This window comes from Aquarana catesbeiana, linkage group LG12, assembly GCF_042186555.1.
Source record: "Aquarana catesbeiana isolate 2022-GZ linkage group LG12, ASM4218655v1, whole genome shotgun sequence".
Taxonomy (NCBI): domain Eukaryota; kingdom Metazoa; phylum Chordata; class Amphibia; order Anura; family Ranidae; genus Aquarana; species Aquarana catesbeiana.
In genome coordinates, this window is record NC_133335.1 from 168,376,543 (window position 1) to 168,401,312 (window position 24,770).

General features: G+C 43.7%; 1 protein-coding gene across 1 annotated transcript in view; it reads right to left on the reverse strand.

Moving 5' to 3' along the window:
- The window catches only part of RHBDF2 (rhomboid 5 homolog 2), a gene marked incomplete in the record, with an annotated part of 177,679 nt that overhangs the window by 60,298 nt on the left and 92,611 nt on the right, over positions 1 to 24,770 (reverse strand). Inside the window, 2 exon segments of the mRNA XM_073606201.1 lie at positions 5,697 to 5,821; positions 8,708 to 8,823. Coding sequence (XP_073462302.1) covers positions 5,697 to 5,821; positions 8,708 to 8,821 — 239 coding nt within the window.

A 24,770-nucleotide genomic window follows, 5' to 3' on the forward strand; every position in this document is an offset into this window, starting at 1 on the left:
CGATCGCAGGAAGGATTAAGGTCGATCGATCGATGGAAGGACTCGAAGGATCAGTCGGATCCATTGCAGGAAGGATCGGTCGGATCCATTGCAGGAAGGATCGGTCGGATCCATTGCAGGAAGGATCGGTCGGATCCATTGCAGGAAGGATCGGTCGGATCCATTGCAGGAAGGATCGGTCGGATCCATTGCAGGAAGGATCGGTCGGATCCATTGCAGGAAGGATCGGTCGGATCCATTGCAGGAAGGATCGGTCGGATCCATTGCAGGAAGGATCGGTCGGATCCATTGCAGGAAGGATCGGTCGGATCCATTGCAGGAAGGATCGGTCGGATCCATTGCAGGAAGGATCGGTCGGATCCATTGCAGGAAGGATCGGTCGGATCCATTGCAGGAAGGATCAGTCGGATCCATTGCAGGAAGGATCAGTCGGATCCATTGCAGGAAGGATCAGTCGGATCCATTGCAGGAAGGATCAGTCGGATCCATTGCAGGAAGGATCAGTCGGATCCATTGCAGGAAGGATTAAAGTGGATGTAAACCCTCACATATACCCAGTGAACAGCCTCGGATGATACACAGAGATGAAACAAATCTCCCTACACAAGTTTTACATGTATATCTGCTGTCTTCAGCTTTCTACATTCTGCAGAAAAGTGCACATTGTGTTAGAAATTTTTCTTCCCGTTTCAGCAGTGGGAATGGAGTCAGCATACACGGTTTGTGAGCTGATTGGAGAAAAGGCACACACACCCCCTCCACATAGGCAGAGGAACGAAGAGACTTGCAGAGCTGTATTGTGAATAGACAAGCTCTCTACCTCCCCGACACAAATTTCCAGCTGCTTTTATCTCCTGTGTTGGAGAACTTGTCAAAAGTTATCATGCTGATAACAGAATAGCAGTAGAAAGACAAGGGACTTAGGGCTTTGGAGAGAGATAAGTAAACACTTCAGATATACGTGCCCAAATCAGATTTAACGAATGGGGTTTACATCCACTTAAAAGTAAGGAAGGATTGGTGGATCAAATGCGGGACGGATCGGTCAATCACAGGAAGGATCAAAGTAAGGAAGGATCAGTTGATGGGGAGGATTGGTTGAAGAAAGGATGAGCTGGTCGAGTGTTCATCCCTTGTGAAAGCAATAAAGTTGATCAAAAAAAGTATGTTGAAAAAAAGTTTTGAATAAAATATTTTTTTTTTTTTTAAAAAAGCGTCCCCTCCACCGATGCTTACGTGTAAACGCGAATGCATACTTAAGTCACGCACGTATATTTAAACGATGATCCCACCACACGTGAGGTATTGCTGCGAACGTCAGAGCGAGAGCAATAATTCTAGCACCAGCCCTCCTCTAACTCTGGTAACACTGGTAACCGGTAAAGGCTTTGAAAGCATAGCTAATAGAAAATTTTAGGTACAGTAGCTTGGTGCCGTTCCACGGGCATATGCAAGTGCCATGTTTGGTATCTATTTACCCAGAGCTCCATCATCTTTTATATTTTAACACGTTCCTGTTTGGCCTATAGCAGAATGATGGCCAGGTGGGGGTTTTCCCGTTCTGACTGGATGTCACATGACGTCCTACAGAACGGGCCCCTTGTGTGTGCCTCCGAGGGCGTGCAGCGCATCGATCCGTGGTGCAGTGTATCCCTCAGACACACTGCATCACTGATCTTGGTAAAGGGCCTATGACACAGGTTCTTTACCATGTCCAACCACAGCTGATCACAGTGTGAATTGGAAATGCCAGTTATCAATTTTCCTCTCCTCACACTGACAGCGTGTGAGGAGAGGAGAGCCGATCAGCAGCTTTCCTCACAGGGGCAATCTGCCCCTTCACTAATGCATGTCAGTGCCAACCAGTGATGCTCACCGGTGATGCCTGTCAATGCCCATCAGTGATGCCTGCATATAAGTGCCTCCTCTTCAGTACCGCCTCATCAGTGCAGCCTATCAATGCCCGTCAGTGTAGCCTCATCAGCACACATCAGCGAAGGAAAAATTTTTATAACAGACACAAAAAAAAACCTTTTTTCAAAATTTTGGTCTTTTTTTTTGTTTGTTTAGCAAAACAAAACCCAGTGGTGATTTAATACCACCAAAAGAAAGCGGTCTCAAAAAAAACTATTTTGTTTGGGTACAGTGTTGCATGACCACACAATTGTCATTCAAAGTGCGACAGCGCTGAAAGCTGAAAATTGGCCTGGGCAGGAAGGGGGAAAAGTGCCCAATATTGAAGTGGTTAACAAAAAATTGGGTATTATATAGTGTTTGTGTGCAAAAAAAAAAAAAAAATCATTAAAAAGTGTATTTTTTCCAAAAAATTGCGTTTGAAAAAACGATGCACAAACACCGTGCGACAAAAAAAATTACAACATCCACCAATTTTTTCTTTAGGGTCTCTGCTAAAAAAAATATATAATGTTTGGGAGTTCCAAGTAAGGCCTGATGGGAACTGGTTAACAAAGAGGAGGGAAGGAGTAGCTTTAGAGAAATAGCATTGCTCTATCTCAGCTGTAGGGGGGGCGGGGAGGAAATCGGCTCTCATAAAGACTACTGAAGAGACAGGGAGAGGGGGGGGGGGATGCAGAGACGCTAAGGAGATGGCTGGATGATGGAGGCACGTAAACTGACTATGCTAGCAGAGATTAGCAGCCATGATAACGTGGTCAGTTTACAGAGGGGAAGACAGAAACAGGCAGGATCAGCCAGGTATTGTACAACATAGAACGGGACACAGCCGGGGTTACAGCCACTTTAAGGCTGAAAATCCTCTAAGTTCATCATTAGTTGTCCAGTCACCTGTTATTAGGTGTGTGGAGGGATGTTCTGACATGCAGAGTGCAGAAAAAAAAGGCATCCTGGTAATGGGGTAAAAGATCAGGAGCCTATGGACAATACTGGTGACAAGTCAAACCTCATAGTAGTTACAAAATGATTTATTTTCACTAATAGCTGGATACACTACAAAGCTAAACGTATGCTGAGGTTGGGGATAACCCACATACAAACAGCTAAATGACAGAATGACATGGTCCTTTTCAATTCCGAAACACTCTTTGCACCCAGCACTCCTACACCTCAACATACTTTGCATTCTGAAGGTCCTTGTGAAGTTGCCTCTACCTTGACAGCAGCCTTAAATTAAAACGCCAAACCTTTAAAGATCTATTTGCTACAACTGTCATCAATCCTTACGTGATCATGTGACACCAAACCAATCACAATGAATAGTTATAGAGATCTAAGAATCTACAATATGCTGGTATGCCATGATTAGTACCTGCTGCATTGAATATAAACAGCTACTGTTACAGACCATTCTGTAGTTAGCTTTTTATTGGCTGCAATGCCCGTCATGCTCCTAGAAAATAAATGCCAAGGAGCTCTTCAATTCTCACTTATGTGCAAAATGACTTAACAGCCCACTCCTGCAGCCTCCTGGGACACCCAGGTCACCCTTTCCAAGAGGCTAACGTTTCATTTAGCACAGAAATCATGCAAAGTCTTGCTCCATGTACATCACAGCACCAGATTTTGGTCTGCGCGTACACGAGATCTGGAGTCGTGTCATTCATGGTGGGGGGGATGCAAGTACCAGGAAAGATAGCCAGCAGCTGATGCAAAAAAGAAAAATGGCAGGACGGCCCGGGCATGCAGCAGAAAGATGGGATTTACTTGGCTGGTAAATAGGTTTGTGCAGCAATAAAGCTAAATGCCAGGGATGATATATTTTGCATTAGTTACATTGGGCCAGCTTGACACAATGCAGGTGTGCATGCGATATACAATCAGCCTCTGTGGACGCTGTAAATGGTATTATACCATTAAGATAATGCCTTGTGTTTTCTCAATGAATGCAAAGCGTTTTCCGATTGTATGTGGTGGAGAGAAGGTAGAATTGGGCAAGATTTTACCTAGGGGAGTGGAAGGCCCCCTTTAAGTTAATCAAGCTCACATATACATCTAAGAAATGCAGAAAAAGAAAAAAAAAATTCCCTTAGCGCATAGATATATAGTGCCTTGCAAAAGTATTCACCCCCTTGGCTTTTTACCTATTTTGTTACATTACAGCCTTTAGTTCAATTTTTTTTTATCTGAATTATATGTGATGTATCAGAACACAATAGTCTAAGTTGGTGAAGTAAAATTAGAAAATTATATACATAAAACTATTTTTCAGAAATAAAAAACTGATAATTGGCATGTGCATATGTATTCACCCCCTTTGTTATGAAGCCCATAAAAAGCTCTGGTGCTACCAATTACCTTCAGAAGTCACATAATTATTGAAATGATATCCACCTGTGTGCAATCTAAGTGTCACATGATCTGTCATTACATATACACACCTTTTTGAAAGGCCCCAGAGGCTGCAACACCTAAGCAAGAGGCACCACTAACCAAACACTGATATTAAGACAAAAGGAACTCTTCAAACAAGTAAGGGACAATTTTGTTGAGAAGTACAAGTCAGGGTTAGGTTATAAAAAAATATCTAAATCTTTGATGATCCCTAGGAGCAGCATCAAATCTATCATAACCAAATGGAAAGAACATGGCACAACAGCAAACCTGCCAAGAGACGGCCACACACCAAAACTCAGACCAGGCAAGGAGGGCATTAATCAGAGACCTAAGGTAACCCTGGAGGAGCTGCACAGTTCCACAGCAGAGACTGGAGTATTTGTACATAGGACAACAATAAGCCGTACGCTCCATAGGAGTTGGGCTTTATGGCAGAGTGGCCAGAAGAAAGCCATTACTTTCAGAAAAAGACAATATGGCACATTTTGAGTTTGCGAAAAGGCATGTGGGAGACTCCCAAAATGTATGGAGGAAGGTGCTCTGGTCTGATGAGACTAAAATTGAACCTTTCGGCCATCAAAGAAAATGCTATGTGTGGCGCAAACCCAACACATCACCCAAAGCACACCATCCCCACAGTGAAACATGGTGGTGGCAGCATCATGCTGTGGGGATGTTTTTTTTTAGCAGTCAGGACTGGGAAACTGGTCAGGGTTGAGGGAAAGATGGATGGTCCTACATACAGGGATATTCTTGAGCAAAACCTGTGCCACTGTGTGTGTGATTTGAGGCTAGGACGGAGGTTCACCTTCCAGCAGGACAATGACCCCAAACACACTGCTAAAGCAACACTTGTAAAGCAACGCTTGAGTGGTTTAAGGGGAAACATGTAAATGTGTTGGAATGGCCTAGTCAAAGCCCAGACCTCAATCCAATAGAAAATCTGTGGTCAGACTTAAAGATTGCTGTTCACAAGCGCAAACCATCCAACTTGAAGGAGCTGGAGCAGTTTTGCAAGGAGGAATGGGCAAAAATCCCAGTGGTAAGATGTGGCAAGCTCATAGAGACTTATCCAAAGCGACTTGGAGCTGTGATAGCCACAAAAGGTGGCTCTACAAAGTATTGACTTTGGGGGGGTGAATAGTTATTCATAATTGACTTTTTGTGTTATTTTGTCCTATTTGTTTGCTTCACAATAAAAAAAAAAAAAAAAAAACTTCAAAGTTGTGAGCATGTTCTGTAAATGAAATGATGCAAATCCTCAAACAATCCATGTTAATTCCAGGTTGTGAGGCAACAAAACACGATAAATGCCAAGGGGGTGAATACTTTTGCAAGGCACTGTAAATTCTTTTAGCACAATAGAAATAGGATTTCCTCCTCACTTTCTTATGCTCTGGGAAAGTGAAGTTTGTCTTCTGAAGCCAGGCCTTTCATTTGGGGCTCCTTCTTCTGTTCGCTGAGGTTCCTGAAGACTTACGCTTTTATGGTACACTGGTTTGGTCAAAGTCTGCAGAGGAAAAAAAACAAAACAAAAAAACAAGACAACAAACCTGTATTAAAGTGTATGTCAAGGCAAAAAAACCCAAAAACTATATTTAATACATTTCTACAATTCCTGCTTATTTCCACATGTTTTATCAATTTAAACACTCTGCACTTCAGAAAAATAACTGTTGATGTACCAGAAATGTAGTGTGCTCCTACTTAACATAACAGCACAGTGTACGTTTGGCTCTGAATTCCAAAACACTTGGTGTCAGCCCTGCCTTCTTAATTTCTGATGAATTACAAAGAACACAGACGCCTCCCTCACTTCCTAACCCTTCCATGTGCACAGGGAAGTACAGGAAGTTATCAGCAGTGGTGTATTTTGGTTTTGTGCTGCCCTAGGCAAGACTAAATTTGTCCCACCCCAGCCGCGGTATACCGTACTTGTCTCAGGGTTTGAGGAAGACACTGCAGCCGTTTACAGTGAAGAGCTGTGGCTTCCTCATCAGACCCCGAGACAGGATTTATCCAAGTACCACATATGTGGTCAATGGAGCAAAGGATGGAGTGAGCAGGGCAGAGGATGAGGAGGCACTGATGAAGCTGCACTGATGAACACTGATAGGTGGCACTGATGAGGATATATATTGCAAAAAACTGGCGCTGAAGTGAAATTGATTGCAAAGTGATTAAAAAGTAAAAACCATTGCAGCTGCTGCACAAAAAAGTGCTAAAAACGTCAACATGTGATAAAACGGATAAATGCAGTGCTAGCAACTAAAATATAAATCAAATGATGACAAACCCAAATATGTGTCTGTACGAGATCAAAATGTACAAATATGTGATTCAAAAATAAAATAAATGGATATTCGAGGTGGCAATAAAACAATAACATGTGCTGTAAATTAAGTGGTAATCAAAAGTGAGGCCAAAGTTCCTATAGACAGGTATGTGAATCCCCCTTTTGGAACCTCACTCACCAGAAATGGCAGATCCTCAGCTCTTCAGTCTGGGATCGCATAAGTAGACAAACACAGTCACTTAAAGTATTGCAGTTCCTTGAATGGATCAATCAATAGATGCTTGATGGCATGAAGGATATCGCATTCCACCGGTAAAGACAGAAAAGGTGATATAGTGAAGTACCGCTGGGCAACTGGATGGCACGCACCAAAGCGCTACTTACAAGATGTAGGCAAAAAATAAGCTTTCAGAGAGAACTTCCGCGATCGCCGCTCGTATGGCGTGCGTTCCACGGAGGCAGGAAATTGCGTCACTGAGCCGGAAGTTATGTTGACGCGTTTCGCCCCTCCTCCAGGGCGTTATCAAAGACATCCTTTTTTCCTGCTCTCCAACCAATCTATTCAGCTCTTCCAAATAGTCCATTTTGTTAAGTATCACTACCCCCCCCCCCCCCCTCTTATCAGCTGATCTAATGACTACATTTTTTTCTTCTCCAATAACTCTAAGCCATTCTCTAAATCTTTCTTGCGTCTCTTTGGTCGTACAGCAAGTTTATCCAGATCTTACTCGACCAATGATTTGAAGACTCCAACAAAATGGTTGTTAGCAAGGTCTTTTGATAACGCCCTGGAGGAAGGGCGAAACGCGTCAATGTAACTTCCGGCTCACGACAGAACCAGTGACGCAATTTCCTGCCTCCGTGGAACGCACGCCATACGAGCGGCGATCGTGGAAGTTCTCTCTGGAAGCCTGTTTTTTGCCTACATCTTGTAAGTAGCACTTTGGTGCGTGCCATCCAGTTGCCCAGCGGTACTTCACTATATCACCTTTTCTTTCTTTACCGGTGGAATTCGATATCCTTCATGCCATCAAGCATCTATTGATTGAGCCATTCAAGGAACTGCAATACTTTAAGTGACTGCGTTTGTCTACTTATGCGATCCCAGATAGAAGAGCTGAGGATCTGCCATTTCTGGTGAGTGGGGTCCCTAAAGGGGGATTCACATATCCGTCTATAGGAACTTTGGACTCACTTTTGATTATCACTTAATTCACAGCACGTTATTGTTTTATTGCCATCTCGATATCCATTCATTTTATTTTTGATCACATATTTGTATATTTTGATCACGTACAGACATGTATTTAGGATTGTCATCACTGATTTATATTTAGGCACTGATGAGGAGGCACTGATTGGCAGCACAGATAGGCAGCAATGATGGGCACTGTTGGAGCAGCATGGATATTTAGGACACCAATGATCAGTGCCCTGATTATTAGTGTAGCTATCCCCTTTTACACTTGAGGGTTTAGGGGGATCAGGCATGCTTTGCTGGGTTTTGTTGCCTTCCTCTTGATCAACTGTGGGTATAGGGTTGTGTATATGGGATTGTATGATTTTTTAAAAAATGTTTTCCCCCTTTTATTGGTTGAACTAGATGGACTGAACTAGATCAAATGTCTTTTTTCAACCTGACTAACTATGTAAGTCAGGCTGTGACAGCATGTGGAAAGGAATGCCGATATTCGGCAAGTGTGTTTAGATCGTGATCAGCTCTTTACCCCGATCTGTGATCAGCTGTGTCTGAAGGACACAGCAATCACAGATCGCTCTGGGTGCGTGCGATTCTGGGAGGGTGTCAATAGATGCCCTTCCAGAACTGGACAACCGTGCTGTAACCTATAATGCTCCGGAAACTTTTAAATTGTGTATTATATGTTAATCTGTAAAACAAACCTGTGCATGTTTGTATATGATACACACACACACACACACACACTAAATTATTAAACACTAAATAATTTTATTTGGCATATCAAACCTTTAACATTAGTAGAAGTTAATAAGGTAGATAACAAAATATTCCATGTCTGTTTTATTCTGATTGGGCTACCACTTTTACATGACAAACTATGATAGTTACTGCTGTCATACCTGAGCCTGTTTATGGTCTCCGGCACCTTCAGTGGGAGGGATGGTGATGGAAAGATGAGGTGGTTTCCGACTTTGCAAACGTGAGTTGCTCCCGTTCTTGTTAACTGAAGCCATCTCTAGACAGAAAGAAAAGTATGTGATAAATACAATCAGAAACTGCATCAGATCTTTGCTCTGAATGAGGCTCAATACACAAAAGGTTGTGGTTACACTAAAAATCCTGTCATACGGTGCACAGAAATACTCACCTGCTAACACAGTTTTGCTTCCTTGCTAGATGGATAAACAAGACATAGCTCCCTTGCTGGTGAGTGACATTCTGCAGCATTTTCCTTTCGCAAGGAAGTAACTCCTCGCTCATCAGCCAGAGAGGGAGTAACTCTACGGATTTTGTGAAATTGTTGCCAGGAACAGAAACACAAGTGTAAAGTATGTCACCAGGACACCAAGCATCTCCAGAAGGGGTCCAAAGCTTTATTTTGCGGTCACATCCCAATTACAATAGCGACGTTTAAGAGCCACACAGGACCGCTTCATCAGGCATGTGACAATTGAAGGGGTCCTGCATAGCTCGGAAATGTCTATTGTAACTATGATGTGATTGCTACAGAAAGCTTTGGACCCATTCTGGAGAACCTTGGTGTGCTGGTGACATACTTTTCGCTTGGAAGGTCTTCGGTTGCCAGCCGGTGGCCGCTGCAGCACCTACATAAATCTACAGCTAGTTTCAGGAAAGTGTGCTTTGGGAATATTGTGCTTCAGAATCAAGGATGCCAATCTTTATTTTTAGTCAGTTTAGTTTATTTAAAGTGTTACTAAATCCAGGACTTCATCCACTATATCTGGTCTCCCACAGTACACAGAACATGGAAATTTTAGTAAATATAAACTGCTAAATACCTTTTTATCATCAGCAGTATATAGCAGTCTTGTGACTTCTATCAGTGTCTGGCTGAGCACTGGTTAAAGCTTGTAGGAGGAGTTTTCATTCTGCTCTGACTGTAATACGGAAGACCCCTGACCCTCTGTCTGGACAGTGCCGATTGGCCCTGTGCTGATCACATGCCCCCCCCCTTTAAAAAAAACACCCATCTAGCAATACACACAAAAACTGAGCATGTGCAGAGTGCCCTCAAGGCTCTGTACGATCAGGAGATGGATTGGGGACAGTGAAAGGGGAGGATCAGAGAGCCTTTTTTCCACAATGCAGAGGATTAACCCCTTAGATTTCAGAGCGAGTATAACAAGCATGCTTTACTGCATATACAGACCGGTTTTACTGTTATGGGTTTAGTAACACTAAGGCAGAATTTTGAAATAATTTTTTCAAAAATCTTATTTAAGAAAAGTGGGTACCTGGTATTGACAGGTTCCCAGGTCCCACTTCTGCTCGGGCCGCCTATGGGACTCGAGCGGAACTTCTCCTCTCCCCCTCCCTGCAATCTCCTGGGACACGTCACAGGCCCCAGAAGATTGCCCGGCCATTGAGAAAGCGCGACCCACGGGTACCCACTTGTGATGCCGGCACCGAAGAGAATCTAGGGAGAGAACCAAGGGATGCCGCATGGCTGGATCGTGGGACAGGTGAGAGTGTGTGTTAAAAGTCAGCAGCTACACTTTAGCTGCTGATTTTTAATAAACACAAAACCGAGTGGAATTCCGCTTTAAGGTCCCTCCTTATATTACATAGTTTTGGTAACTATGTATAATGTATAGCCAAGAGTCAGGATTCCCATCACTGTGCTCAATGAAAAGTGCAGCCAAACTCCTGCATGCAAATGTCTGGCTGCTCTACATCTCAGTGAAAAGGCATGTACCTAGAAACGTTCTCATACTAACAGTACCCACTGGGGGTAATGGTGCAGAACAGAACTCCTTGTTTACACTAGTTAGTGTATGTATATATAAAAAAAAAAGTGCATAGCTATTTGTCCAGAAAAAAAAACACTGGTACGTTTGTTGTGTGTGAATGGGGCAAAATCAAATGTTTTCAGGCTATTTCTTCTACGGGACAAATATTATTCATTCAAAAAATGGAGTGGATCAGCAAAATACCGCATTATGGTCACCAGATGCAGCTGAACACCACAAGAAAATACGTTTTTATAATGCAGTATTTTCTCACAATTTTTTTTTATGAATGAACAACATTTGACTAGAAGAGGAAATAGGAGAACATTCGATATTGCCCCATTTGCAAAGAACAAACGTACACGCAGTTTCTCTGGACAAATAGGTGTGCAAGTATTCTTACTAGTGTGGCTTTTAAAACTGAAGCGTAGTGCCAATGCAGAGTTCAGCACCCATCAGACTCTTAAAGTAGAACTATACCCTCCTTTCATTTATAACCAAGTAAGCTGCCATCTTAGCCTCTGTTTGATCTGCAGTTGCCATTGTGCTGCACCTGTGATAAGTTATGACACCAGCTATTTGATAGTTTGATGGAGATCACAATCAACTGTGACATCATTCATGGCATGCTCTGAATTCAACAACTTTGGGAAGTAGTTGAATTGCTGGGTTTAGTTTCGCTTTAACCTGTTCTTCTACAGTTGTAATTTAAACCTCAGTGACCAGACAAAATTTTGGCGTTCTTGTTTGTGCCAATTTACCTAAAGCTGAATGCCATTGTAAAAGGGATAAATACACAGATAAGATACAGCAGCTATAGCGGACTCTAAACATCTCAGATTGCTTTCAGGGGGGCTCATCTGTCCCTACCCATAGGTAAACTGCTTCATGTGCCATTACACCTGAACACAAGTGAACAGCTGCACCCCCCGTCAGCCTGTCATTGCTTTAAACTGACCCAGCGGCCACAACTACAGTGGGGAAAATTATTATTTGATTCCCTGCAGATTGTGTAAGTTTGCCCACTTGCAAAGAAATGAAGGGTCTATAATTTTTACCATAAATGTATTGTAAATGATAGAGACAGAATATCAACCAAAAATGCAGAAAAAAACCACATAAAACAAATGTTATAAATGAATTTGCAGTTCAGTGAATAAAATAAGCATTTGATTCCCAAGCAAAACATGACTTAGTACTTGGTGGAGAAACCCTTGTAGGCAAGCACAGAGGTAAGACATTTCTTGTAGTTGGTGTCCAGGTTTGCACACATCTCAGGAGGGATTTTGGGCCACTCTTTACAGATCTTCTCTAAATCCTTAAGATTTTTTGGCTGTCACTTGGCAACTCGAAGTTTCAGCTCCCTCCATAAATTTTCTAAAGCATTAAGGTCTGGAGACTGGCTAAGCCACTCCATGACCTTAATGTGCTTCTTTTTGAGCCATTCCTTTCTTGTCTTGGTGCTATGTTTTGGGTCATTGTCATGCTGAAAGACCCATCCATGACCCATCAGTGTTCTGGCTGAGGGAAAAAGGTTCTCATCCAAGATTTTACAATACATGGCCCCATCCATTGGCACAAATTCAGCCTGTACCTTGAGCAGAGAACAGCCCCAACGCATAATGTTTCCACCTCCATGCTTGACTGTAGGAATGGTGTTCTTAGGGTCATAGTCAACATTTTTCTTCCTCCAAACATGGAGTCTCCCTCCTCAAGAAGGCACATGTAAAGTCATGCCAGGGGTCTCAAACTGGCGCCCCTCCAGCTGTTGCGAAACTACAAGTCCCATCATGCCTCTGCCTGTGGGAGTCATGCTTGTAACGGTCAGCCTTGCAATGCCTCACGGGACTTGTAGTTTCGCAACAGCTGGAGGGCCGCCAGTTTGAGACCCCTGATCGAAACGATTTAGAGAAGGAAAAATACAAGAACCCCCTGACGGGGCTTTAAAGCAGCCAATGAGATGCAGTATAATAGTTGAAAAAATTTTCCATTGGAAAATTTTTTCAACTATTATACTGCATCTCATTGGCTGCTTTAAAGCCCCGTCAGGGGGTTCTTGTATTTTTCATTTACTTTATGGGGTGCGCGGCCTACCCGTCTACACCCGTCTACATTACGATTTAGAGAAGGATTGGGAAAAAGTGCTGTGGTCAGATGAGACCAAAATTGAGCTCTTTGGCATTACCTCGACTCGCTACGTTTGGAGGAAGGAAAATGCTGACTATGACCCCAAGAACACCATCCCTACTGTCAAGCATGGAGGTGGAAACATGATGCTTTGGGGCTGTTTCTCTGCTAAAAGGTACAGGCTGACTTTTCTGCATCGAGGGGCCAATAGATGGGGCCATGTATTGTAAAATCTTGGATGAGAAACTTCTTTCAAAACACTGAAGATGGGTCATGGATAGGTCTTCCAGCATGACCCAAAACATATCTCTGTGCTTCCCAACAAGGGTTTCTTCACCAAGTACTAAGTCATGTTTTGCTTGGGGATCAAATATCTATTTTATTCACTGAACTGCAACTTAATTTATAACATTTGTTTTATGTGTTTTTTTTCTGGATTTTTGCTTAATATTCTGTCTCCATCATTTAAAATATACCTATGAGAAAAATTATAGCTCCTTCATTTCTTTGTAAGTGGGCAAACTTACAAAATCTGCAGGGGATCAAATAATTATTTTCACCACTGTATCCACATCCCCCTGTGAATCTGGCCGCCGCAGGAACCTGCTGGATTCTTGTTGCAGTGGGCACATTTTTGCCATGTACATGAAGGGCTCCTTATACGCCTGAGATAACACTGGGAGAAAGACATGTACATCTGAATTGTTGTTAAATATGTGACATCATTCCATGCGCTCCATAGGATACTGTACTTTGTTGTTTTTCTGGAATGGCAACAGATTTGTCAGCTTTTGTTGGCTTGTACTGCCACCTGCTGTCATTAATTGTTAGAACACATTATAATTTGAAACAGCAAGAGATAGATACACAAAAGTGCTAATCATTCTCTAGCACAATAAAATCTATTCTCATAAGAATTGTAAGCAATATCACATGCAAAAGATTATCTGCTAAAGATCAGATGGAAATAGCACAAACTGGATACACTGAAATCAAACAGGATTTACGTTTCTGATCCGGTTCAAAATCTAAACTAGGGTTGCACCAATGCTGATACTGAGTATTTGCATGTATATTTGTACTCGTGCAAATGCTCTGATGCTTAATCCGATACCTGGGCAGTCAAGGGTAATCAGTGCGGCGGTGGGGGCAGTTTCAATCACCGATCTCCCTGTATAGATTTCAATAAAGCAGTTGACATCCACTTACATACCTCCCCCGCAGCTTTCAGCTGCTTTATTGAAATCAATACAGAGAGGAGATCGGCGATTGTAAACCCCCCCCCCCACACACACACACACACACACACACACACACACACACACAGATCACCCCTGACTGTCCCCTGTGCTCCTCCTTTCCCCGCCCCGTGTCCTCTTCTGATCCCCCTCCATGCTCCTCTGCCCCCCTCTGTCCTCCACCAGTATCCCCCCCCCAGTCCCAGATCTGTCAGGATGGAGAGCGGAGGAAGGAGCTGGAAAATATGATATATACCGGCTCCTTCCTTCTCTGAATCAACAGAGATCACTGACTCTGTCCATACATAACTCAGCATCGTAATCTGTGTTTATGATGCTTTAGTTTATGAATGGAGAGGAGTCGATGTCTCCTGTCTATTTATGCATTCATAGGATTTAAAAAAAGGAAGAAGAAAGAATTGTGATAAAATATTTAAAAGTTAAAACTGTAAACAAAAAAAAAAAAACAAAAAAGCACACCACACAACAACACTGACAACATCCACTTCCCCCTTCCCAAAAAGAAAGAATTGCAAAAATAATAATAAAAAAAAAAAAATCTATAAATAAAAAATTGTAAAAAACAAAAACAAAAACAAAAACAAAAACAAAAAGCAGTTGAAGGACATTATGAAAAGTCCTTCAAGCAGCATTTTTGGGGCTTTAGGAGCGCTAAATATTTATTTAGCGCTCCCAAAATGCACTGCCCATTGGAATGAATAGCGCTGCAATACAGGAGTTTCTAACCCCTTTTTGGGGGTTAAAAGCACCCCGCTAGCGTCCGAAAAGCAGGGCTTAAATAGTGCTAAAGGCCCACTAAAACAAGTGGTTCTTTAGCGCCAACAGCCAACGCTTTCAGTGTGAAAGCACCATTAGGCTAAGAGTGCTTTCACACTGAAAGTGCCGGCCGTTAGCGCTAAAGCTCAGCTCGTTTTTAAGCGGCACTTTTGCGCCGCTTTTCGGCCGTTAGTGGGGTGCTTATAACCCCAAAAAAGGGTTAAAAACTCCCGTTTTGTGGTGCTTTCAAAAGCGCTGCCCTTTCATTCCAATGGGCAGGGCGTTTTGGGAGCGCTCAATACAGCGCTCCCAACTCGCCCCAAAAATGCTGCTTGCAGGACTATTCAAAACGTCCCGCAAGCGAACCGCCCGAGTGTGAAAAGTCACACTAAAATGAATGGGAGGCCGTTATCAGGTGCTTAGCAGAGGCTATTGCCAGCGCTAAAGCGCCTGAAAACCGCCCCAGTGTGAAAGGGGTCTGAATGTACATGGGACGTTTTGAAACCTCTCCTGAATGATTTAACGTGACAGATAGTTACCGATGTTTAGAAACGCCCGTTTTGCCACGTTTACATGTCGTGTGTAGCCACGCTTGCGTTTAGAATCCTTTTTTATTTTTTTACCAAATAGTCAAAAATGTATCTACATTAAAAAAGGCCTGTAAACGAAACGCAGCTTAAATGCGAGTTACTGCGTTTACAAGCTGTTACAGGCATTTGGCATTTCAAAATGAAACAAACTTTCATTTGAAACTATAACTCTTTTTTTGTTTTCCAAAAAAACGCTTCTAAACTCAACTGCCTAGAAACGACCCTGTGTACATGTACTGATAATATAACAGAGGAGAGTTCAGGGGCAGCTGAAAAAAAAAAAACGCCCAACTGCTCCTAAATGTCCGTTTACCAGCAGCAGTGTACACAAAGCCTTAATGTGAATACAAATTGACTTTATATTTGAATCAGCAGCCAACTAAGATTTGCTAAAACTCACCCAAAAAAAATAAAAATAAAGATGTTTCCATATCCATAATAAAGATGTAACCATATCATAATTGGGGGTACTCCGTAGCGGAGATTACATTTCCTGCTCATGTAATTGACTCACTGCTGTTCCCACAAGACGTGCTTCTCTTATTACTCTGGGACTGATTAGATCACTAAAACAGACCCTCCTACACATCACTCCGGAAATAGGAAGTTATTGTATCAGATTCAACAGAACTGAACGAGAATAAACAGAAAGTTTGCAGCAATCCTTTCAATGTATATAAATGACCTGGAGAGGGATTTTCCCCAGAGGCAGCAGATTTAAAGTAGTTGCAAAGGCTCAGCTATTTAAAAAATAACTAAATAAATGAACATGCTATACTTACCTGCTCTGTTCCAGTTTGGAACAGAGTGAAACCTCCATTTCTGGGGTCTCCCACTGCCACGGTTTGCTCTTACACTTCTGTTTCTGCCCTCATAGCAAGCACTTGCCCCAGAGCTGGGCTGTGTGTGTCCATAGTTGCACACAGCGTGTCTCAACCCAGTCCTCCACTCCCTCATAGGATTTGACTGAAAGCAGCAAGAGCCAATGGCTCCAGCAGCTGCCTCTGTGCCTGAGAGGAGCCAGGTAAAGCAGTGATCCTGCTCTCGAGCATAGCTCTGGAGTGAAAGAGGAGCCAGGTAAGTATTCGGGAAAGTGGGGGAGAAGGTTAAGAGGAGCGGATATTGGGAGGTTATGTTATGTTATGTTACCTTAATGTAGAGAATGGTTATAAAAAAAAATTTTAAAAAAAGGGTAAAAACACAAAAACACAAAAACACACACACACACACACACACACACACACACACACCCCCTTGAAATTGGTTCTTAAGGCTCAAGGTTTTGAGCTGTGTGCAGCAGCCCCCTGAATACTTACCCAAGTCCCATCGTGATCCAGCAATCTGCACAAAAGTCTCAGCTCTCCAGGGACTCTAACTCCTCATTGGCTGGGATAGCAGCAGGAGCCGCTGCCAATCACAGCCAGTGAGAAGTAAGGGGCACCGTGTGTCTGAATGGACATGCAGAGCAGTAGCTCGGGAGTGCACATGCTCAGGTGTCCCCACAACAAGCAGTTTGCTGTTGGGGGACTTGGCAGCACAGTGGAGCTAGGAGCGCCAGCAGGGGGACCTGAGATGAGGAGGATCCGTGCTGAACTGTGCAAAACTATTACACAGAGAAGGGAAGTTGTTTAAAAAAAAAAAAAAAAAAAACACAAAACAAAAAAACTCAACTTTAAAGGGGTTGTAAAGTCAGAAGGGTTTTTAATCTTAAGGCATTCTTAATGCAAACCTGTGTGCAGCAGCCTCCCTAATACTTACCTGAGCCCCACCTCTGTCCACGAGTGTCTCGGCCAGCAGAGACTCTTTTCGGATTGTCTGAAACGCAGTAGTGGCACCATTGGCTCCCGCTGCTGTCAGTAAGCCAATCAGGAGAGAGAGGGCAGGGCTGGGGCCGGGCCGCAGCTTCATGTCTGAATGGACACACAAAGCTGTGACTCGGCTCGGGTGCCTCCATAACAAGCTGCTTGCAGTGGGGGCATTCAAAATGAGGGAGGGGCCAGGAGCACAGAAGAGGGACCCGAGAAGAGTCCCTCTTGATGGACTTGTGTCTTTTTTCGACCTCACCTACAATGTAACTATGTAACTAAGAGGAGGATCTGGGCTGCTCTGTGCAAATCCACTGCAAAAGAGCAAGTATAACATGTTTGTTATTTTATAGAAAAAAAAAGTGACTTTACAATCACTTTAATCTACCCTTAGAACCACTTTAATGCGGTATTAAACCCAAAAACAAAAATGATTATATAGCTTACAAATTTAGATGTGGTGGCTACATTCTTTTTTTGTTCTTCCTGTTTTTTGCATGCTGATGTTGATCCAGCCAGTAAGTCTTATTTTTGAACTTCCTTTACAAACCAAGCTGTCCAGCAAAAAAGTGTCAGTTTACAGGAATAATAAAAAAAACAAAAAAAAAAAACAAAAAAAAAAACAAAAAAAAAAAAAAAAAAAAAAAAAAAAACCACAACATTTAACACTGGCAGGGGTGCTTACATTAATGGTCAGCTTCATTTATGTAAAACTTTTATCCCAAAAGGAGAAAAAAAAAATGTTTTTGTGACTGCTTTGACAGTGTGACAATGCTGCTGTTCAAAAGGTATCTCCGTCACTCCCCATCCAGAGTAGAGACACCTTCAGATCAGAAGTGTGTTACTGGCTGAAACACCAGGACAAAATAAGGGGGGGGGGCCTGAAAAAAAAAAAAAACAGAGTTAGGTACCTGGTAACTCTTTTTCTAAGAAGTCTTCCAGGGCAGCATCCGAGAGATAGGCTCCTCCTCCCTAAAACAGGAAACACATTAGTCCACCATTATAAATTTCACACTCTTACCTGTGTGCCTCAGTTATGTTAAAGCACCGAAGGAATTCCCTGTAAGCTGCAAGCTCCCCCTCTGTACCTGGTTTTTGTTGTTTCAAGGGTGGAAACTAGTGCTGCCCTGGAAGACTTCTTAGAAAAAGAGTTACCAGGTACCTAACTCTGTTTTCTCGAATCGTCTTCCAGGGCAGCATCCGAGAGGATATATCAAGCAATACTTACTAGGGTGGGGTTAGAGACTGGAGCACTTTACGACCAAATGCTTGGTCTTGGTCAGACAGCTGGTCTATGCGGTAGTGCTTAGCGAAAGTACTGAAGCTCGACCATGTCGCTGCCCTGCAGATCTGCTCCGGAGTTGCCCCTGCTTTCTCTGCGGCCGAGGTTGCCCAGGCTCTAGTTGAGTGCGCTCTGATTTCACTAGGTGGAGTGAGATTCTGTGCCTTATAGGTAATCTGTATGGCCATCCTTATCCATCTGCTGATGGTGCTTTTTGAAGCTTGTTTCCCTCTGTTGATTCCTGCATAGAGGATGAAGAGGGAGGTCGTTCTACGCCATTCTTTTGTTCTTTCGAGATACGCTATGAGCGTGTTCCTTACATCAAGTTTGCTGTAAATGTTTCTTTTCCTACTATCCATGGTTGTTGGAAGTGAGGGTATGACGATGTTTTGGGTTCTGTGAAATGTAGAAGAGACCTTGGGTAGAAAGGCCGGATCTGGAGAGAGAATTATCTTGTCCAGATGTATTAGACAGTATGGTTCTATTGAAGATAGAGCTTGGATCTCACTCACTCTTCTGGCGGATACTAAGGCCAGAAGGAGCGCAGTTTTTAACGTGAGGTTTTTGTCTGAGCTGTCCTCGATAGGTTCAAACGGAGGGGAAAGAAAGCCCTTAAGTACTGTGCCCATGTCCCAGGTGGGAGTTTTGTACAATTTGGCTGGTTTGGATCTTTTAAGAGCTATGAGGAATCGTCTTATCAGCGGGTCTTCCACTAGTCTAGTATCCATGACCGAGGAAAGTGCTGCAACCTGTACTTTCAGGGTACTTGGTGATATGTTTTTGTCTGCACCATCTTGTAGGAAGTCCAAAACTATTGGAATTATCCCACCGTTGGAGATTGGTCTGTCTTCGTACCAAGAAGCAAATTTTTTCCTTATTTTCTCATAGATGGCTCTCGTTACCGGCTTTCTGCTGTTTAAGATGGTGTTGATTACTCTGTCTGACAGGCCTTTGTTCTGGAGTTTTACCCTCTCAGTAACCAAGCCGAGAGCTTCAAGATTTTGTGGTTCGGATGGTTGACTGGGCCTTGTGACAGTAGATCCGGGCGGTCCGTCAGTGTCAGCTGAGGTTGTATGCTGAGATTTTTTAAATGACTGAACCATGCTCTCTGGGGCCAGTGTGGTGCTATTAGTATCACTGTTGTTTTCTCTGCCTTGATTTTTTGGATTACTTTTGGGATTATGGCAGTTGGAGGGAATGCATAGCACAGATGCCATTTCCAGTTTTGGTTGAAAGCATCCACCCCGCTGTTGCCATCTGTAGGGTCCAGGGAGAAAAATATCGGAGATTTTGCGTTCGCCCTGGAAGCAAATAGGTCTACTTCGGGTATTCCCCACTTCTGGGTGATTTGAGTGAAGGTTGTTTGGTTTAGCGACCATTCCGTGTGTTTTATCGTTTTCCGGCTCAGGAAATCTGCCACTGTATTGTCTGTTCCTTTTAGATGAATACCGGATATCGATCTTATGTTCACTTCTGTCCACAGTAGGATAGATTGTGTCAGTCTCATCAGTTTTTGGGATTTTGTGCCCCCTTGTCTGTTTAGGTATGCGACTGTCGCTGCGTTGTCTGATTGTATCTTTACATCCTTCCCCTGTAATGCTGGCTTGAAGGTTTTTAGCGCTTCCCCCACAGCTTTCAGCTCTCTCAAGTTTGAGGAGGCTTGTGCCCATTTGGGTGTCCATTTCCCTTGCGAGAACCGCCCTTCCATGTGGGCTCCCCATCCTAGGGCGCTTGCATCGGTGGTGATGCTGACTGGATTGACTTGAGCCCATCTGCGCCCCTCGATGACCCGAAGTGGGTTGAGCCACCAGTAGAGTGTTTGTTTGACTGTGGCGGGGACGAGAATGGATTTTTCTAGGGATGCTTGCCTGCCATCCCATTGGGACAGAATGTAGTTCTGTAAGGGTCGCATGTGAATTTGTGCCCAGGTGATGGCTGGAATGGAAGACGTCATCAGTCCTAGTACGGACATTCCGTGCCTGATCGTTGTGGAATGGTTCCTTAGCAGGGACGTAATTGCTTGTGTCATTTTTACGTCTTTTTCCTTTGTTAGGAAAATTTTTGACAATCTGGAGTCCAGCACGTATCCCAGGTACACTACTCTCTGGCTTGGGATCATTTGCGATTTCTCTGCGTTTATTAACCATCCCAGGTTTTGCAGATAGATCATACTCTTGCGCAGGTTGTTTTCTAGGATTGCTGCTGAGTCCGCAAAGAACAGGAGGTCGTCTAAGTATGGTATTATTCCAATACCCTCCTGTCTTAGACCTTTTAGCGCTTCCGCCATTATTTTTGAGAATATTCTTGGAGCTGAGGAGATTCCGAAGGGGAGAGCTGTGTACTGTAGGTGCAGCGTAGCTGCTGGCCCCTGGATTGCGAACCTTAGAAACTTTTGGTGATCCTTCCTTATGGGGACATGTAGGTAGGCATCCTGTAAGTCTAGTGTTGCCATGAATGTCTCCTGCGGTAGGATGTTCCTAATTGAATAGATAGATTCCATTCTGAATCTCTTGTATCTTATTCCTCGGTTGAGTGGTTTGAGGTTTAGTATCAGCCTTAGTTTGCCTGATGGTTTTCTTTTTGCGAAGATGTGTGAGTAGAAGCCCTTTTGTTCCTCCTCTTGGGGAACGTGACAAATCACCTTCTGATCTAATAGTTTCTGTAGGGATTCTAGAAACACCTTTGCTTGATTGCTGTCCTTGGGTAGCATGGTCGCTAAGTATTTGGTTGGGGGGCGGTTGGAGAATTCTATTGCGTAACCGTCCGCTATGGTGCGCAGTATGAATTTGTTTTCTGTTATCTCCTCCCATTGGTGGGAGAAAGCCGCCAATCTGCCCCCCACCTGAAGGCAGTCATTGTTTTTTGTTCTTTTGGGTATTAGGCTTGAGGATGAATTCACCTTTGCCTTTCTTGTTTTGTTGACCCCAGTGCTTTTTTGCCCCTGGCTTATTGAATTTCTTGAAATGCCGAAAGGGCGCCTTCCCTTGTCTCTTCTTGGTTTGAGGGAACCCCTTATTTTTTGCTGCAGTCCTATCCAGGACTGTTTCTAGTTCGGGACCAAACAGTAGGTCTCCAGTGAATGGTATGCCACATAAACGGTTCTTGGAAGGTGCATCCCCCCCCCCAGGATTTTAACCACAGGGCTCTGCGGGCCGAGTTTAGTAGTGCCGTGGTCCTAGAGGATATTCTGACAGTTTCTGCTGAAGCATCTGCCAAGAAAGCTGCCGCTCTAGTTAGTGTGGGGATGGTTTTAATTAGTTCCTCCCTGGGTGTGTCGTTCTCCAATAGATCTTGCAGCTGGGTTAGCCAGATTAGCAAGGTTCGGGCTGTGCAGGTGGAAGCAATAGCCGGATTTAGGTTTGCCGCCCCTGCTTCCCATGCCCTTCCTCCTCTGAGTCTGAACAGATACCGTCTTCTGATTCAGATTGTTCAGATTCATCTGAATCCACCTCTTGTTCTGCCTGTACCTTGTCCTCCCTTGGAATGTGTGTTCCGCTGGTAGATGGGATACTGGCCTGAGCGACACTTGCTGGCGTTTCTAATTTCTCTATAGCTGAGCGTAGTGGTGCCATGGTGCTCTGAATTTCTTTCTTAAAAGAATTGAGCAGGTCTTTCAAAAATCCCTGTGATTCTTTTGCCACCATTTTGTCTAAGCATTTCTGACACAGGGGCTTTTTCCAATCTGGGGAAAGCCTGTGGCTGCATGAGGCACATGTTTTGCCTTTAGCCTTCCTTTCCTCAGGGGTCTTTGCCTGCAAGCGAGCATAGAGAACAAAAAAACCCCGTGAGTTTAGGTGGTCAAAGGAACTGCCTATAGATAGGCAGTAAAGAGGTTAAGACAGAGATAATTCAAGAATATTCTGGCTTACCTTGGAGCTGTCCTGATTTGCAGGATCTGCAGGGCAGGGTGGGGAAGCGTCAGACATGATCAGCCACCAGGATCCTCTGCTTAGAGGCCTTTTTATCTGCTTCCTGCATAAGCTCCGGCCCCGCCCCCGGCTGACCCCGTGCAGGTTGGTGGACACACCTGCACATGCCGCTGTATTGTAGAGTAACTGTGCTGGTAGTGAAGGGTAGCATTGAACAAATTTGCTATTTGTATTCTGTTTTCTTTCTTTTTTTTTTTTTTTTTTAAACTTCCCGCCCCTAGGTGTCCTTGCTCTATCTCCGCAGTAGATAGACTACGGGAAAATGGCCGCCAACCCGGAAGCGGAACTTCCTCGGCGCCATCTTGGTACACCCCCGACTTCCTGTAGCGGCCTGTGGCGGTGAGGACGCTGCTGCGCCGCCCGGAGAGCGGTGGATTCGTTTGGGGGGGACAGCCGCAGCCACCAGGGACCTAATTTAGAAGGTGCAAAACCCTCCCTGCTAGACCCTCTGCTGCTGAGGTTTTCGGCAGCGGTCGGCGGCGGCGGGGGGGGGGTGGGGGGCGCCCATCTATGCATGTATCCATCCCCCCTGGTGGGCTCCAGATTCTGCGGAAAGCCAGAGGGGGGTGCTTGCGGAAGCATACACAGGCCTAACAGCGGCATGGGGTGGGGATGACAGAGTCCTCCTGCAGCCTGGGGGGATGATTGCAGACCCCTCAGTAGGGGCGAAATCTCAGGCTTTGAGCAATGTTGCCCAGTGCTGCGCCTGCTCGCCCTCCCAAAGCCCCTTGGGCTGTATGGGATGCTGGCAGGGGGTCTCCTGCAACAAGCACAGAGACAGGTGAAAATAAAATAACAAACGTTCTTGCAGCTCCTGTGGGTCCGGAGGAAACACAAACAACTGAGGCACACAGGTAAGAGTGTGAAATTTATAATGGTGGACTAATGTGTTTCCTGTTTTAGGGAGGAGGAGCCTATCTCTCGGATGCTGCCCTGGAAGACGATTCGAGAAAAAAAGGAGACTAATGCAGCCACCACATGAAAGGACGGGTAAGTGGCAATATATAACATTTTTGTTTTTGGGTTTTTATATGTAATGGTCCACATCTGTATTAGTAGATCCAACTCTCTCTCCAGTTCAGTCATGGGAACATAAAATCTAAAATTAATTTAGTCCATTACTTGATTCTGAGCTCCTGTGAGTGGACTACATTAGAATCCACTTGGGAAAATCATATTGAAACGTTTGCTGTCATTTGTTCGGCAGCGGTTATATTTGTACTTTTATGACACACAGCGGTCACCTCGGTTACTAGAATCGTTAGGCAATGACTCTGCTACAAGAAGCCAAGTTGCTAATTAAAACATCCCTGTGTTTCATAGGGAGAGCCTGGTACAAGCCTCTAACAGACATGTGTGTACAAAGATCACAACTTCCAATCGATAAACCTTTAACAAGCACCTGAGAACATAAATAATTGAGATATCTGTAGGAGAAATCATAAAGGAACACATATCACATTAAGATCTGCTATTGATGCATACATTCTAGACACAATTTCAATCCATAAACAGAAAAGTCAGTGTTACTACCCATACACCCCACATTGATAGAGCTCCCAGGTGCTCCATCCAGTCGCTGGCTGGAGTAGAGTAGAGTAATGTAGAAAAAATGATCCGCACTCCGGTTATTGCTCTTAAAATTTCTTCATTTTATCGAATAGCCACAGTGAACAACCACAGATTAGGTCAGTTAATTTCAATTTGTTCCATATTGCACCTCAACACCTTCCAAACTGCAAAACTACTATTAACTTGAAACCAATGTCCCTGGAGAATGGCTTCAACCACCAGAAGATAGTATCTCATTCCAGAGAGGACTTTTTGAAAGGCCAGTCTATCCATAAATGACACACATTCACTTTGCTTTAACATGACGCATGCTATGGTGGATTGTGTTGCAGCACATTAAAAGGCTGTGATAAAATGATAACATTTCTGCAGAGCATTGGTGGGAACAAGCCATACACAAGAAAAAGGATTTTTGCCTGGTCTTGCATTGGGAGTGCGTGGGTCAACATTGCACAATTGGGCTTGTGTGAACCAACCTTTACTGTTGGATAAATGCAAGTAAAGAGAATCTTTACAACTCAATTGAACAACAAACTGAAATCTTTTTAGGTGGAGGAAAGTTAAAAAAAAAAAAAAAAAAAAAAAAACTAAAATAATGTGGTTGCATAAGTTTGCACACCCTATAAACTAATACTTTTGTTGAAGCACCTTTTGATTTTATTACAGCACTCAGTCTTTTTGGGTATGAGTCTATCAGCATGGCACATCTTGACTTGGCAATATTTGCCCACTCTTCTTTGCAAAAACACTCCACATCTGTCAGATTGCGAGGACATCTCCTGTGCACAGCCCTCTTCAGATCACCCCACAGATTTTCAATTGGATTCAGGTCTGGGTCATTTCAAAACTTGAATCTTCTTCTGGTGAAGCCATTCCTTTGTGTATTTGGATG